This window comes from Colletotrichum godetiae (assembly GCF_030913485.1).
Source record: "Colletotrichum godetiae strain CBS 193.32 chromosome Unknown BDP55scaffold_3, whole genome shotgun sequence".
NCBI classification, from domain to species: domain Eukaryota; kingdom Fungi; phylum Ascomycota; class Sordariomycetes; order Glomerellales; family Glomerellaceae; genus Colletotrichum; species Colletotrichum godetiae.
The window spans coordinates 779,916-796,328 of record NW_026851251.1 but is presented as its reverse complement, the minus strand read 5'-3'; the positions used below and the strand labels follow the sequence as shown (position 1 = coordinate 796,328).

The window sequence follows — 16,413 nt, the reverse complement described above, 5'->3', positions numbered from 1 at the left end:
ATTGAAAATGCAGCTCTTGAATACTCTGAAGTAGCATTACTACCTCCACCTCTCATGCCATGTCAGTGAACATCGTGAATCCAACATAGACAAAGACCCGGAAAGAGGAACATTGGACGACTACCTAGTGCTTATAAATCATCAAAGGCCAATGACGTTGGAGACTCGAACGAAGATTCAAAGGCGCATAGACGACGCATTCCCCGCATCTCCTCCTCCTCACAGTGAGCTTCCGCCTACAAGCCATTGACATACCCTCCACCAAGCCAGTTGAGGAAGGCCAAAGTTTCATCTTGAACCAGCAGGTTGCACTTACTCTTGACAATTTTTTTCTTCAAAACCAGGACACGAGGAGCGGAAAAGATGACCAAAACAGGAAAAGCAAAGGCAGTTGTGAATGGGACCACGCTCGCCGAGGCGACGGAGTGGGAGGAGGTCGAAGGCAACGTCTACTTCCCGCCCTCGGCGGTCAATACGGAGGCGTTTGAGAAAACGGAGACGACTACGTTTTGTCCTTGGAAGGGGACTGCGAATTATTACTCGGTTAACGTTGGGGGTAAGTTTTTCCTGCTACACAAAATTATTCGGGGGGTTTTCTGACTTTAATTACCTTTAATATCTCTGGATTACGGCGGCTGACGATGGACTGGCGTGTGTGTGTAGATGACAAGCTGAAGGACGCGGCTTGGTATTATCCTACGCCCAAGGATGGGGCGAAGAAGATCAAGGACCATGTTGCCTTTTGTGAGTACTTCCCGTGTTGCTTTGGAATGATGTTATCGGAGAGTTGGGTGGGAAGATGGGCTGACTTTGTGATAGACAAGAGCAAGGTGACTGTTACTGTCGAGTAGGGGATCTTTGGAAAGAGCCGGGGTACGTGAGGGCTGATTCTGAGCTTCGGGATTCGTCAAGAGGGATACGAAAGACTGTAAGGCATCGAAGGTAAGAGGCAGATCAACAACTCATGCTCGTCTTCCTTCTCAACATAGTGACTCATCAATGTTGCTCCTTCAGTGTGGACCGATGGGATGTCGTCGTCGAGCCCCATTTTAACAATATACTACCTATCATGATATCTCACCTCAAGAGGAAGGAAGGAGCGAGGGTATGGAAATCACAAAATCAGCAAAAAAGTGCCCAAGATGAGGATCGAACCCAGCGCCAATTCAGGCAGCGATGAAAGTAGTCATGCGCGCTGCATCCAGATAGCACAGACAGACGAGCCAGATGTCCAAGTTATTTTACGAGACGAACGAAGACATCAAGTAGATACACTCTGGGCCAGTCACCGGTTCGGTGTCCTCCTCACGCATGTCACTAGCTCCTGGCTCGAATTCCCCAAGATGAAACATAACCAACTTTTTGGACCTGGGTATCCGCCCCTTCTACATAAAGCCATGACCAAAGGGAAAAATGCAAACCTCATCACGATACTATCCGTCTAGACCTCGACAATCTCATTGTCGTCGTCGTCATCGTCAACCTCCTCGACCTTTGAGCCGTTGGTAAGCTCCTTGGGCTTGGATTCTGCCTCACCCTCGCCCTCCTCCGGCTCCTCATCTCTCATCAGCACTTGCACCAGACGATCGCAGGCATCCTTGACGCCCTCGTCGTTGACGCGGGAGTGGTTTTCGCGAATGATCGGGTACACGCTAACCCGCCTCAGCAAATCGCGGCCTCCTCTCGTCGTTGTGAAGAGCAGAAGTGTCTCAATGTGCGTCTGGATGATCTTGGGGTCCGAGTCGCGCTTCTTGTCGGGGGGCAGGAGCTGCAGGTCGGGCAGCATATCCACGGTATCGTCCTCGTCGTATTCCTCGTTGCCGGTGATGGGAAGGAGGATGTACGGCAGGATGTCGACCTCGTCATCGTCCATGAAGGTGGAGTGGAACTGGATCTCGAATGCGACATTCTTGATTGTGCTGGCGACACCTTTTCTGCGGATCTCGGACTGGTGCTCGGTAAAGACCTTGAGCTTGGTGATGGGGATGACTTCGTCATAGTCTTGCCGAGTAACAAAGTGCTGGCGTACTTCAGCGTGCTTGGTGAGATCTGCGAAGAGGTAGGCGAGGTAGTCGTAGTCGGCATCCTTGTTATAGGCTCCCTTTTCCTTGACGAAGAGGTCGACCAGCTGGTTGAGAACCAAGTCGTTGGACTTGAGCTCCGCTGGCGGTGTTTGCTTCTTGGTCACGATAGTGTTGAGACCGTCGAACTTTGCCAAGTTGGCAAGCAGCATTGCCATCAGGTTGGCGTTTGCCTCATCGGGTTTCTGTAAGAAAGGGGGTCAGCAAAACACAGAGTCCCTTTACTGCAGAGCTCTATGCCAAGGCAAATAGGTTGACATACTACTACCAAGTCCAGCAGAATATCAATAAACTTCTGGTCTGTCGCCACGTTCTCAAGAACATCTTTCTCGGCGGTGAGGTTGACGAGGATTGTCAACGCATGTTCCGCAATTTTCTGGAAACTGTCAATATCGGGATCAGGTGAGCGACGGAAGGCTTGGACTTACAGGGTGATCTCTGACCAGGAACTTGAGGTGCTTGACGGGCGTCAAGTTCTCTGTCTTGAAAATTGACGGGTCCGCCTGTGAGTAGCCAACGAGGTTCTCGATGGCAACCTTTCTGAGATTCGCATTGGGATGAGCGATGAAGCCCACGAGCTATCACATCATGAGACGAGTCCAATAAAGTGTAGGCATTTCTGATCGAGTAAGCGTACCTCTTCCAGTTCTGTCGGCATTTCGTGTTTGTTTTCAGTGGTTATCGTCAAACAAAAGGTAGAATTGCGTAAAATATGTCAATTCCCTGGGGTCTTTTGAAGAGTTGTCTCAATTTCACTGTAAGACAGACTCGCGGAGTCACTTGCAGAAGCTTTTTGGTGGGGGTTTGGTGGCGGGGCATTGACTCTGCTCGCCGATGAAGTCAACACCAGGGGGTTTGATTGGACAAAGGACCACACAAGCCCCGTAACAAACCAGTCCAGGGTTCTGGGCACTAATCAGGCGCGGGGCAATCGATAAGAAAATCAAAAATTTCTGGCTCACAGGAAAAAAAAAAAGAGGCACCGCTTATCCCGCCTGTCAGTCGTACTTCGCCACGACCATTTCTCACCGAGTGACTCTCAAAAATGGGCAAGGCTACCACCCCGACCGACCGCCAGTCGCGGAGACACAACCCTCTGCAAGATGATATTCTTGCTACAGGTCCTTTGAAGAACAAGGCGCCGAAGAAAAAGAAGGGCAAGAACACGGACGAGGACGACAATGGGGAAGGCTTCGTCGATGCGACACGGAGTCGCACCATTCTCAAGTTAGGCCGAGAGCTTGCCGAGGAGGACGGCTCTGCGAAGCCAGAAACCGCAGCGAAACCTACTGTCGACCTTTTCGGAATCGAATCGAGATACGGTACCGATGTTGGCGACGAACAGGCCTACGACGACGAGGAGGCCTGGGGCGAGGAGGACGAGATTGTTGAGGAGATTGAGGTAGACCCCGAAGACCTCGAGACATACCGAAAGTTCTTACCCGAGGCCGAAGATGACCCTGCGGCGATGCTGAACCAGCACGGCTGGGGTAGCCAGGGTCCCGACGACGAGATGGCCGGTGGTGGCACCAACTTGACGGAGCTCATCCTGGAGAAGATCGCGGCGCACGAGGCTGCCGAGGCCCGGAAAGCAGCGGGCGTCCCCGTCCGTGATGAGGATTATGAGCTTCCTCCGAAGGTCATTGAAGTGTACACAAAGTATGTGCCTCGGGTTGGCCCTCACCGGAAGACTGTTGCTAACCTTTTGCTAGGGTTGGGCATATTCTGTCGCGATACAAGAGCGGTCCGCTGCCGAAGCCCTTCAAGATTCTGCCGACTCTGCCTCATTGGGAGGACATCATTGAGGTTACGGAACCCCAAAAGTGGACACCGAACGCTGTCTACCAGGCGACGAGGATCTTTTCTGCGTCGAAGCCCATCGTGTGCCAAAAGTTCATGGAGCTTGTTGTCCTCGACAAGGTCCGCGAGGATATCTACGAGAACAAAAAGCTGAATGTGCACTTGTTCGATGCGCTGAAGAAAAGTCTGTACAAGCCCCGGGCATTCTTCCTCGGCTTCTTGTTCCCCCTTCTTTCCAGCGGCTGCACGATTCGTGAGGCGCATATTGTTTCTGCTGTGCTCGTCAGAGTGTCAGTGCCGGTACTTCATTCCGCCGCGGCCTTGAAGGGTATCACCGAGATGTAAGTTCTCCTCTTCTTCGATCTGTGGCGTGGTCTTGTGCTAATGCGGCTGCAGTGCTGCTCAGGAAGCTTCGGCGGGTACCGAGGGCGGTGGTGCGGCCAACATCTTTATCAAGGCCCTGCTGGAGAAGAAATACGCTCTTCCGTACCAGGTCATCGACTCGCTCGTCTTCCATTTCCTGCGATTCCGAAGCGTGGACCCTGCATCTATTAAGGAGGGACAGTCATTCTCTGGAGACATGGTCAAGTCGCTGCCCGTCGTCTTCCACCAAAACCTTCTGGCGTTCGCCCAGAGATACAGGAACGACCTGAGCGAGGACCAGCGTGAGGCGCTGCTGGACTTGCTGTTGACCCACGGCCACCACTCCATTGCGCCTGAAATTAGGCGAGAGCTGCTGGCTGGCAGAGGAAAGGGAGTGGCTGTTGAGCAGAGCGCCGCATTCGACGGCGATGATACGATGCTTGTGGATTGAACGACACATGAAAAAATTGGGAAATGGGAAATGGAGCTTGGCCAACCCCTGGGCATTAGAAGGCGTTAGCAGGTCTGATTTGATACCCGCAATCCTAATCGAATGGATTCTGAGAAGCTCCTGACATCTTGATATATTGACCCCCGTGTCTTTGAACTTGCCACTTGGCAGGAGCTGCTTCACTCGCCTTGGTAAGGTAGGTGCCCCATCCTGTCGTAGACCGAGGTCAACGAAGACCACCACGTGCCGCCTTTAGCACCCAACTTCCCAAGCCCGGCGACAAGGCTTCCGATCAAAATTTGTCCTGAAATCTTTTCTTTTGATCACCTATCGAATATCTTTATGATTCTCCCTGTAACCTTCCTCGCCCTACTCATTCGGCCGGCTATTGAATTCACGAACCCCTAGCAAGCCGTCCTTGGCCTAATGGCCTCTATTCTTGCACTCAACAGACATGATACAGCGACAGGACGCCAGGGGTCTGGAACTGGTCTGCCGATGAGTATCGCGGCATTCGATGCCCCTTTTCAGGATCCCGTCCGGACTCGCAAACGGGCGTAAGTCTGCTAGGTGCTAGCAATAACAGCTATTGACATTGACCCTAATTCACAGACCGTCTTCGCAGTCTTATCCCATATCTCGTCGCGATGTTCAGAGGCTGTCCTTCAAGACGGCGCTCCGAATCACTTGTCCTGAGGGATCGCAATTTGATCCTGGAGATAGCTGGGATGGATCCAGTACACCCAAGAGAGGACAGTGTGATGGTTACTTCGGTTCGCTGCCAGGAACACCTACTACGCCGCAGTCACTGCCCCGAGCCAGCACCAGGTCAACTCCCACTCAGCCGTCTCCAAGAGACTGGCCGATGACTCCGCGGCCTGGAAGCTATCACGACCCCCCAAGGCCCCCCAAAGAAGGATGCGAGTAGGTCTGGTTTCCAGAAGGATATTGGGCTGAGCGGGAGATCATCTCTGGGAAAGAGCGCCAAGGCAGCGCGAACAAGCGATGGAGATTCGGCAACAGATCCCCTAAATTTCGAAATGTCAGCAGCACCAGTGAGCAAGACATGCTGCCTCCAGATGTTTCCCCGTCTACAATGTCCGCCCTTGGCTCAAATGGGCCACTGAGCCCCTCTTCGGAGGCGTTTCAGACTCGGCTCTTGCAGAGTCCGTTACTTCACGCAGTACGACCTACTTTGGACCGGTTGCCAAGCATTCAGCGGACCATGAATCTACCGGAGGAGAAACTGACGATCATACTCCAAGAGCCTCCACCAGAACTGGCGCAGCCGTTAGAACCAGCTAGCCGCGCAAGTTCTGGTGCTCCGTCGATAAGCCAAAGCATCCAGAGCCGTAGAAGCATCAAAATGTTCTCTTTGTTCAAGAATATGAATGTTAGTACATAATTGTTAGCTTGAGCGGGGTGTATTCTAATGTCAAGCAGAAACAATCGTCCGGGTCCATATCAGAATCTCAGACCTCCGAGCAACTCGTTGACGCGCCAAAGATTGCTTCAAGCTCTCCGGTGTCCAAAACACTGACTTGGTTTACCAATAAAGAAGATCAAAGGTCTACAGCAACAGGTATGGGCTGGTTCGGCAAGGCCCCTTGGCACCGAAAAGACTCCAATGATACCATCAGCAGTGCCACAAGCTCCGTGCGAGACGTTTTGGCCGGCAGAACGCCACCTGTCACGCCTGATCCCGAGGGCTTTCTGAGTCGTAGGACATAAGCAATCGTCGATCTTGACCGAAGCTGACTTCAAGAAACAGGCCAACAAGATTTTACACTGACGCCATATCCTGCTGGAGTGAGTGCATCCTGATCACCTTTAAGCAGGAATTGATTGACCATCATGCCAGGAAGCAACAAGAGTGAGAACCCCGCCAACGCACGAGGACACTGCGGATGGGAAGCCACGATGCTTTTTCACAGACATGGTACCACCTGGGGAAGACAGTGATACCTGGGACGCTGCTCGACCGGCCAGATCTACAAGCGCTAAACGAAACCAAAAAAGATGTGACGATAGTCTCCCGAAAAGACCCAAAGAGTGGTGGGAAGCGAAGCAACGAACACAACCCAAGCGGAGACTAACAGGGCCTCGCAATTTCGAATTCGATCTCCCGGAGCACCTACCCAGCAGTCCAATGTGCCCGGCGAACCCTAAACACTCGTCAGGTGGTGTTGGAGTTTGTGTTTATCATGGAAGAGGGAGAAAAGAGTATACACTCAAGTTAGAGCATAAAATGAGTGACAGACGGCAAGGGTCAGAAGTGTCAATCACTTCGGAGACCGATGAAAGATCAACGTGGGACTGATGCCGGCTTAGGCTTCGTTCATGACCTAGATGAAATCAAATTAACGTATTCTTGCAGTCCTATTATATGTATTGAGCGCCACTCGAAGTAACTGTGCATCCAATCTAATAATATTCAGGAAGTTGTTGGCCCAGGTTGAGAGAAAGCAGCTTGAATCTTTGAGGTGTAGAGAAGGCCTAATTGTGGCGCAGCTGTATTGATATGCGATTAATATGGGCCCATGAGATGTGGCTGAAAATGGTGATAGCCAGCATGTGAGGCTGAACCTCTAGCCCCAAATTTCGAGGCTGGCAGACACTCCGTCGCATCTGCACATACAACCTAAGTCACGCTCAATTCGATCATCCACGCCTTTTGGCCATCTGTCCAGGCTTCCAGAAGCTTTATAAGGGCCCGAAATATATCAGCCTCATCGTTTTCTCCACCCTTCATCATGGCTGCTAACGAGCAGGATCCATTGCTCCTGCTGCGGCAATCCATCGCATCCAAACGACCTGCAGTTCCCACAGCTTCAGCCGATGCTTCTGCGACCGAGGTTCCTCTCTCGCAAGCGACCTATCTACTCTTCTCACACCCAGCCCCCGTTTCTGTATCGCTCTCGACACCGACGCGTTTCATTTCAAGCGACCGCCCGGTCGATCTGCGATCCATCTACTTCGCCTGGCTCAACAAGGATGTTGCGATCCCCGAATACAATGCGAGCGCGACTCGCCTTAACGAAGAGCTGGGCAGCCTGGGCACTGTCCAGAACCTTGCCTTCGTCGAACGTTTAGATTTGTTTACTTGGCTGGAAGGCGCTAGTGAGGAGAGTGAACACATCAAGCCTTTGGCTGGCGACAAGGACGGCAAGGAGGGAGCTAGTGCGAGCGCGTCCAAAACTGCCACAGCAACTGCGGCAAGTCGAGCTGGACGAGGCGCTTTGGATCCTAGACTGGCGGTCATCTACAATGGAGAGCGCAAGATGGGGGATCGCAACTCTGTGTTGCGCGGCGTGAAGCACACGGTGAGTCGCGATCAATCTCGCAACCAAGTAACGTATGGCTGACTCGACTCTTCTCAGGATTTCTCCCATGTCCGCAAACTCGCTGTTCCCTTCATCCAGAAGAAGCCCAATGGCTCGTCGAACATAAGCGCCAACCCGTCCCTCGCGCTCAACCAGAAGGCCCCGACGCGCCGGCCAGACCCGATCATCCTCCTCTCGCCCTCTGCCTCCTCTCTTCTGCGCTTGTCCAACATTCGCTCTTTCCTCGAGGGAGGGCGCTACGTGCAACCCGACGGCAGTGCTGCTGCGAGCATGCTGCACGTCTCCCGCGTCATGAAAGAGATCGACCCATCGCGGCCCATGCGTTTTATTCTCGTCGAGGGCCCTGAGCAGTTCAAGCCCGAGTATTGGAATCGCGTCGTTGCCGTCTTTACCACTGGTCAGTCGTGGCAGTTCAAGAACTACAAGTGGAGCTCTCCTCCGGATCTGTTCCGTCGTATTTTGGGCATCTTCATCGGCTGGCGCGGGGAGCAGCCGCCAGACAGCGTCAAGGACTGGGGTCACCGCGTGTTGCAGCTCGGCGTTGACCGCTGGCGTGATGGAACTGGTGCTCAGGAGGCGGCGAAGTTCAGGGACAAGGAAGCTGCGGAGTCGATCTGGAGGGCTATCGAGGCGAACATGAAGAACAGGGGGTGGACGAAAACCACTGCGCCGACCCAGTTGTGAGGTTCCGTGAGGGAATCATTGAGGAAAGCTCACGAAGATGGTTGCCATTGATGCTACGGGACCGAGGCCTGGGGTACCCGACTTCCACATAACATCCAAAGTCTACTATGCATGTAAAAGTAAAACACAGAGGGGCTGGGAAACAACTTCACAGCGATGGCGTTCAAGGACTGATTTGTGCTAGGCGGCTAGCAGAGGGGACAGTTTTGGAGCAGCGTTTAAGGTTTCAGAGACTAGAGTGACTACCACGACATCAGAGTCTCGAACAGGAATCTTCGAAAAGTATCTAGATTATCTGGGTGACAAGAACGAGAGGATGCGACTCAGTTCAGAAAGGCACCCATGAGTACATGTATTATGTACTCCTGTAGGTCGAGATGAACGTAGCCGCCCAGCTAGAGATGAGAGAAGGACCTACCTATGTCTATATAATCATCTTGAGATCATATTCATCACAAGGAGATCACTGATAGAGATCAATATTGCTGAAGCAGGGCAACTGAGCAACTGGGCAACCCATATGACCCTTGTCTGTCTAGATGGCGGGGGCGGGTCCTGATCCTGACGTCGTCTAGCACAAACGTTTGATCCCCAGGAAAGGTGGTTGCCGATCATCCCCTCTTACGCGTTGTTGCGTATATTTGGACGGGGTTCAAGCTTGGGAAGAGAGAAACCGGCTTTGTGGCGCGGGACATATGCTGTTGCAGCTCTGGAGGATGTTTACGTAGGTCCGGCCGGCGCAGCTAGGACTTGGTTCATGCGGGGGAGGCGTCCGGCGGGCTTACTGCAGATGAGCCAAGCTGGGGAGTCGGGGCAACGGTCAGGTAGGTAGTGACGAACTGGTCGTACATATTTCTAATCGCCTCAACGTGTTGCAGAATACTTGATTGACTAGACATAGGTAGCTCATACACACCATCTGGCTCAGGTAATCTTGAAGAGGCGTCATAGGCATAGGTATATGAGGCGCAATGGGGGGGTTCTGAGGCCTTCTTGTTCCTCAGCTCAGCTAGCTCCAGTCGGAGATTTTCAAGCTACTTTACTACCTACCTTAGTGTCAGCTTAGGCCGGTACGAGTTTGCCGCAGATTGGATTCGCCTTCAAACGTTTTGTCTCTCAAGATTTGAGGATGCCCTCGTGACTGGAATGCATCGGCACAGAATCCGTCAAATCAGCAAAGTGTCCACAGCAGACGAGGTGCCTTGGGCATTGGGAGCTTCAGCCTTCAGCTTCCAACTCTTCGTTGGCCCAGACGATGCCCACGCATCACGCCTGCCGAGATTCCACGCTAGAACGGTGGCTTAGCACCAGCTGGATAGGCTGACTAAAGAGAGGTTAGGCAACTCGGGTGAGGCTTGAGACGATGAGGTCCCCACAACGAGGGCGACGTGATGCTAATCACGGCTACCTATCCGTAGATATCTACCTACCCTGCGCTTCCACTGCCTACCTCCGTAGGAGCATGTGGCGGTGGTTGGGCTAGATTGTAGCTTTGCAAAGGTCATGTTGAAGCAAGGATGAGAACAGCGTCAAGCGCACTCACACGCGTTCTTGCCGCCAGGAGAGGGGCAGGTGCCGTCCGTGTTGGTGGAGAGAAACAACCAGGCGCAGACAGGTGGGCAGGGCAGGCAACGGTCGGGGAGCTCGAGGCAGCCGGGGGTGGCAGATAGCCGGGGAGTCCCTGGAAACCCTTCTAAAAACTAGACCCTTTTACCCCATCCATCCCTCCTTGCTGCCCGCGCAACCGAACGGACAGAGGTGGATTGAGACTGGACGGCCCGTCAAAAACAAAGGTTCAGTTGCGAATAATATTTGCTTCTTCCTTTTCGGTTTCGCACCTGCCGATGCGGCTCCTTTCTTCTCTTCTTGACGAACTACCCGCGAACCCCTTTCCTTGGAACAACGTCGCAATATATCTGCGTCTCTTCCATCTCGCGTCTCCCGTCGGGCACCCGCGGCTCTCGTCCGACATTCGCCCACGGCAGTCAGCTTTTGGCATCTGCACCGCAGCAGCAGCTTCCCAATTTGACGTCATCTCGGTGAGTTGCTTTCCCACACACGCACGTCGCATCGCATCTACCCAATCATCACCGCATCTTTCCTTTATGTGAGATGGTCTAGCAGCACGCTGGTGAAGGACCAACCACTGTCGAATACCTCCCTGCCCCTCCAGTCCTTTCGTCGACTGGTTGGTTCGACCTCTCAGCCCGGCAAGTTCATCCTGCTTCGGATCGCTTCTCTTCCTCTCCCCCCCCACGGTGCCTGCTTCCGTCATCTAGCATCGACGCATGTCCTTGCTGTACAGTAGTCGCCTATTCAACATAACGCTGCGACCTGCGTGGGGCAACAAACAGCAAGCCTTCCAGATCCGTGGGGAGCAGCTGCCGACCTTCTCCCCTTCACCTTATGTTACTTCCGCGACTGCTTACCTCGTCCGAGCCTACTGCCGTGCCTTTCACAACGATAACTTCCGCTTGCGCAAATATTTAGTACTTTGTCCCAAACTATTCGTGACCCGACTGCTGACTTCCTTTGCTGTCTTAGTCCACTCATTCTTTTACTTTCCCCCCTGCTTACAGACATCCATAACTTTCGATCGACCTTCCGAAGACGAACCTCCGCCTGCCGACGTGGTAGAAACCGAAGCTGCAGACAGCTCTTGCGACTACGTTTTCCGGATCGAAACAACGGTGCTTGGAGAACCCGATCATTTCGCGGATCTTGACTGTCACGTCAGTTTGCTCAGCCACCATCTACGCAGGCGACACTTCTTAGCTACGCCACACCAACACCTACCCGGCACAAGGCTGTGTTGCTAGATCCCGGCACCCTTCAACGCAGACGGGCGAAGCTACTTTCGATAACCCCAAGTGTGCTTCAGTTGGTCTACGGCTCTATAACCCTTCACCACAACGAGAAATCCCGAGCTTGGTATGCATTTTGGACAAAGGAGCCAGCATTTCCAGAGTCTTTAGTCTGTCAAGCATCAATCCACCGTCAGGATGGGAGGTGTTGACATGAGCCGCGATTACTACGCGGACCTAGAGCTCCCGGCGGACGCAGATACCAATGAGATCAAGAAGCAGTTCCGAAAGCTAGGTAAGGCAAGACTGATCTCTTCCCATCGAACGGGTTGATTAACCCGAGCTAGCACTCAAGTACCACCCCGATCGAAACCCGGGCAGAGAAGCCGAAGTCAACTCTCGATTTCAGGTCATTCAGTCAGCACACGAAATTCTTACTGATCCTCAACAACGAGCCAAGTACGATGCCGGGCGAACACGATCAAGATATCCCACAGCGTCCGGAGTCCGAGGCAACCCCTGGCAAAACGCTGGTGCCAACTTTCCTCCACCACCTCGTCGTAATGCGACAGCTCGCAATCCGCCGCCGCCTCCGCCCCCCTCAGGAGCGAGCAGATATCGCAACTTTGCCTCGGGCACGGCTCCCACTGCTAAGACGCAGACGAGAGATGACCCAGAAGCGAAGCGGAATGCCTGGCACGCGTTTGAGAATATGAAGGGTCGGGCCAGTCAATCTCAGCCAAAGCCTGCAAAGGCCCCCGAGACTCCAAAGCGACCAGTCCCCCGGACTCCTTCTCAGAAACAGAGGGCGGAGGCTTCTTTTGGGCGGAAACCTGGCTACACCCCTCACTCGCCAGTCCCTGCAGACGAACCTCCGGTGAACTCGTCCAACTACTCCACCTCGTCCCGGCACACCAATATTTTCGCAGATAATGCGCGCAGACAGCAAGAGGCAGGAGTGCCAGACCCTTTGGCACAATTTAGGGACAACTCAGATTCCCGCCAAAGCACTCCTTACATGTCACACGGCGGCGAGAAACTGAACCCGTTCGATGGCATCTCTGTGGGACGAGCTAAAAGTACCCGAGAAAGCCCGAGGCCACCCCAGGAAAGCTACGGGCCCAACCTTTCGCCTGGCAGCGCTCGTCAGCGTGCCCAGAGTGTCCCGCGCCAAGCAAGGACTGAGCCGTCGAGCCCGCGCACGTCGACTTCGACGCCGCAAGAAGACCGCCCTAACACGGCGACTGAGACTGCGTCCAACCCCCCTAAGGACCCCTTTAGATCCCGCGCAAGCGCAAGATACACCCCACCGAATACGGCTACTGGTCCTGCTTCGAATAATGCGAAGGCCGCTGCTTCCCAAAATGCCAATGGTGAGATCGCTTAAAGCGTTATAAGTCAGCAAAAGCTAATATTCTTCGCAGGTGCGGGGAACACAAACACGCCACAAGGAGCTTCAATGTACGAAACATCTTTTTCCCCGGGTTCTTCTTCTTTTGCGGTCCCGAATCTGCGGCGTAAATCAGCAGTCGAGGCTCGCACAGGTCATGCAACCCAGCATCCGCTTCCTGTGCAGTCGAGCAACGCAAAACTGTACGATTCGCCGTCTCCCAGTGGAGACAGGTCGAGAAGCGACTCCCTCACGCCATTCGAGCGAAAGCAGGGTGAACTTCTGAGCAAGCTCGTCAAAAGACAGGCGCCAGACCTGACACCGCTTGGCCGTGACAAGCGCCACACGATTGACACTGAGCATGATACTACACCGAACCAAGCTGACGAGAAAACTACTAATAGCTTCAATTTCCCGATCGACGATGATACATTTACCCGAACTGCTGCTCCAGAGCAGCCAACATTCGGCCGAAGGAGCACCGAGGAAATTGACACCAGCTTTGTAAATGGCGATGGTCCAGACGCTTGGAAATTCAGTGCCGGCAGTCCGATCCAGGACCAAGCCGCCAAGGTTCGTTCGCAGTCCGGAAGCCGCGTAGGCCGTCGATCCCCGATCAAGCGCACAAGCCTGAGACACCAGAAGGACATGTCGGGTCAGCCGGCAGGATCACCTTCTGCAGAAGGCAAGTTTGATGCTCAGGACTGGACTCAGCAGATTGGGGCCCAAAACTTCGTACCACGCAAGACGCACTCTACATCAACATCCCCTACCCGGATTTCTCGCGTGAACTCTAGGAAGACCAAGGTCAAGCCAACAGCTGGAGGCAATGCAGGACTGGTGAATGATGACTACGACAGTGACGAGGAGGCCGAGTGGAGAGGACGGAAGTCAATGGCGGAGCCTATTGGTGCGAATAGCCCGAATGCTATGGACATCGATCCTCCACAGACTGGATCTTCTCAAAAACGAGATCATTCGAACAGCGCGAGAAATATTCCTGTGGAGCCGTCTCGACCAGAATGGAGGCCTGGCAATGGCTTGCAAGAAAACGGCCCGAAGCTACCTGTACGAAAGTCGGAATTCAACCCGAACAACGCCGGCTCGGAAGACAGCGAGGAGTTTAGGGCCAGCCTTGCCGATCTTAAGAACGTGGCGCCATTCGCGCAAAGCTCTTCAGGCCTAGGTTCCCTGAATGACCTCAAGATGAATCTGCCGTTCGAGAGTCAGCCCTCAGGCCACGCTCCGATCGAGAAGGAGAAGAAACCGTCGCTCGATTTCCCGGTCATCCCGCAAGCACCTCGACCCCCGCCTACTTTCGCGGTCAATTTGAAGCCAACTGGCGGCGCCTGGCAGAAATACACCCAGGACTTCCAGAGTTACGTTTTGAGATGGGAGATCTTCAACGCTCAAGTAATTGAGCATTTCAATGCTCGTAAGGCAAACATCGCCGATCTCCGAGCTCGCAAGGGGTATTCATTCCTAGTCTCCCGCGGTGACGATGAGATTCACGAGTATCTTGAGTGGATGGCACAAGACAAGGAGGTTCGAAGAAAGTGGGCTGTCGCATGCGAAGACCATGAAGCACGCATTCGCGAGTTCATGGTATACAAGGACAAGATGGCATGAGCGGAGACTCGTATTCTACTAGCGCCTCCTACCTGGGAAGGATTATTCTGCCCTCGAAATCCTTGTTCTTACCTTACGGAGGTGTATTTTTCAACTTTGACGACAGCTCGGACTAAATGGGAAACGACACGGAATAATACCCGGCATTTGAGAGGATATTAATCACGGTTCGACCTTGTCTCTCTTGACTGACACAATCGACCAGGCCGCGTTGCACATACACTCACTCGCCGACATCGTAAACGGCGATAACCCCATGATGACTTAGACGAGGAGGAAGGCGTGTGTGTATAAACCCCATATCTGCGCTACATTCTGCAGTTTGCTCTTTTACGTTGGGTTTTTGGGGTTTTAAGGGTCGATCCTTTGCGGTTGTGCTGACCTACGGTTACCTCGGTCTCGCCAGCCTTGGTTGTTTCTTGCCTTGGCTACTATGGGTGGATCGGGTTGTGCAATTGTATCTGATACTTAGCCCCCTTTTGAGGCTATCCCCAAGCTTGGTTGAAGCTCTTCAATGCCAACTAGGTATGGGGAGATGAATAGACAACCAGCATCACTAGAATTATGCATTTAATCGTTGATACTTTGGTCCACTGCTCGTGAATTTCCACCTGTTTCACTGTTTGCGTGTTGTTTCTGCAATTGTCATCCTCCGCCACTCCTGTAGTTGATAGGAAAGGGATGTTTCGTGGAATTCTATGTCAAGAAGTCAGCTCCTCTGGATACTGCGTCAACGTCAAGGTAGTGAGAGTTGAAATTATCGCGAGTTCCTTTATTTCTAGAAACTAACCTCTCTCCCTTCCTTTAGCTAACCAGGCCTTTTTGTTTTGTTTTATTCTCTTTCTACGGTACGGGTTGCTTATGTCGTCCTTTATGGTCCTAGGCTCACAGCCATATGCCTTGCTTACTGTGTGTCTTTCCCAAAAAGGGCGGAGACCTGGGCATGCCTCGAGGGGGTGACGGTTCTAGATCTCGCGATCCAGTGAAGGAAACGTCTAGCTACGCGCAGTCGTGACTTTGGTCCAATGGAACTTGCTTGCCTTTCTTCTCTTCTTCGAACCGTTTCTGAAACAACTTTTTCGTTTGCAATCAATGCTATTTTTTGAAAGGATCTAGTCTAGAGGTGATCGGTTGTCGCCTTACGAAATCGAAACGACATTCGAAGATTGCTCTACTTTGCCTCTACTCGCCTACACCTATTTTCCCTGCTTCTATCGAAACTCATGGCGAAGACTCTCGGTGTGCGGAAGGAGGCGGTTTCGCTTCCCCCGCTGAGACCCGCGAGACCTAAGTTGAAGACGAGCTTTGGGAAGGGGCCCAAATACTTCGCTAGCGACATGTGCTGGCATCAACATGGGCACTACTTGAGGATCTTACTGAAACATCTCAGCTGCGATATGTGAGTTTGGGGAGTTCTATATGGTTCTTTGGTTCATTTCCCTTTCTCTCACTTTGAGGAGCTCTTATGGAAAGTGGGATCTCATCACTGAGGTCTACACTTGTTGCCTGTCTTGGTTCATCAAGAGTGGAGAGGTCTCTGAGCGAGCTGACTGCCTTCCTCTTGTATTTCTGCGTCCTTCCTTCCTCCAAAGAACTTGCTCTGATGAGGGATCCCATTCCTCACTGAGAGAACCCTAGGTAGCTCGGGTTCTCTTTGAAAGGACAGAAGGACGAAAGGAAGGAGACGCCTTGAACCTGCCTTTCCCTGGCCTTCCTTCCCCATTTCCACTTAATCCATCTCTCATAAAACCCAGCGCTTCCACCCTCACTCAATCCTTCTCACTTCCTCACCCTCACACTTCCTTCACACTCGCACACTTTTCTTCTCACCCAAATACTATCGCACCTCAGCAACACAGCTTAGCTG

The 16,413-nt window shown here is 52.9% G+C and overlaps 6 protein-coding genes across 6 annotated transcripts; 5 read left to right on the top strand and 1 right to left on the bottom strand.

Annotated features, from left to right (window-relative positions):
- Nucleotides 1-363: 363 nt before the first annotated feature.
- On the top strand, nt 364-851 carry BDP55DRAFT_541448 (uncharacterized protein; the record flags this gene model as incomplete). Its single annotated transcript, XM_060568219.1, has 3 exons — nt 364-556; nt 664-744; nt 820-851. 3 exons carry the CDS (start codon nt 364-366, stop codon nt 849-851), a joined length of 306 nt encoding a protein of 101 aa, XP_060435619.1.
- Nucleotides 852-1,441: 590 nt separating this feature from the next.
- BDP55DRAFT_723495 (uncharacterized protein) lies at nt 1,442-2,739 on the bottom strand (the record flags this gene model as incomplete). The annotated part of the gene is made up of 4 exons (XM_060578757.1): nt 1,442-2,266; nt 2,344-2,457; nt 2,510-2,659; nt 2,719-2,739. The coding sequence occupies 4 exons, from the start codon at nt 2,737-2,739 to the stop codon at nt 1,442-1,444; spliced, it is 1,110 nt and encodes a 369-aa protein (XP_060435618.1).
- A 297-nt stretch (nt 2,740-3,036) lies between these two features.
- BDP55DRAFT_645115 (bystin) lies at nt 3,037-4,827 on the top strand. The gene is made up of 3 exons (XM_060573623.1): nt 3,037-3,740; nt 3,794-4,222; nt 4,278-4,827. Exons 1-3 carry the CDS (start codon nt 3,127-3,129, stop codon nt 4,693-4,695), a joined length of 1,461 nt encoding a protein of 486 aa, XP_060435617.1. The 5' UTR covers nt 3,037-3,126; the 3' UTR covers nt 4,696-4,827.
- Nucleotides 4,828-5,663: 836 nt separating this feature from the next.
- BDP55DRAFT_209391 (uncharacterized protein) lies at nt 5,664-7,157 on the top strand. Its single transcript, XM_060565985.1, has 4 exons — nt 5,664-6,088; nt 6,139-6,415; nt 6,467-6,504; nt 6,557-7,157. Exons 1-4 carry the CDS (start codon nt 5,762-5,764, stop codon nt 7,013-7,015), a joined length of 1,101 nt encoding a protein of 366 aa, XP_060435616.1. The 5' UTR covers nt 5,664-5,761; the 3' UTR covers nt 7,016-7,157.
- Nucleotides 7,158-7,257: 100 nt separating this feature from the next.
- On the top strand, nt 7,258-9,186 carry BDP55DRAFT_645108 (Cdc73 family RNA pol II accessory factor). Its single transcript, XM_060573622.1, has 2 exons — nt 7,258-8,018; nt 8,076-9,186. Exons 1-2 carry the CDS (start codon nt 7,449-7,451, stop codon nt 8,721-8,723), a joined length of 1,218 nt encoding a protein of 405 aa, XP_060435615.1. The 5' UTR covers nt 7,258-7,448; the 3' UTR covers nt 8,724-9,186.
- Nucleotides 9,187-11,725: 2,539 nt separating this feature from the next.
- BDP55DRAFT_723492 (DnaJ domain-containing protein) lies at nt 11,726-14,546 on the top strand (the record flags this gene model as incomplete). Its single annotated transcript, XM_060578756.1, has 3 exons — nt 11,726-11,822; nt 11,875-12,900; nt 12,952-14,546. 3 exons carry the CDS (start codon nt 11,726-11,728, stop codon nt 14,544-14,546), a joined length of 2,718 nt encoding a protein of 905 aa, XP_060435614.1.
- Between the last annotated feature and the right edge of the window lie 1,867 nt (nt 14,547-16,413).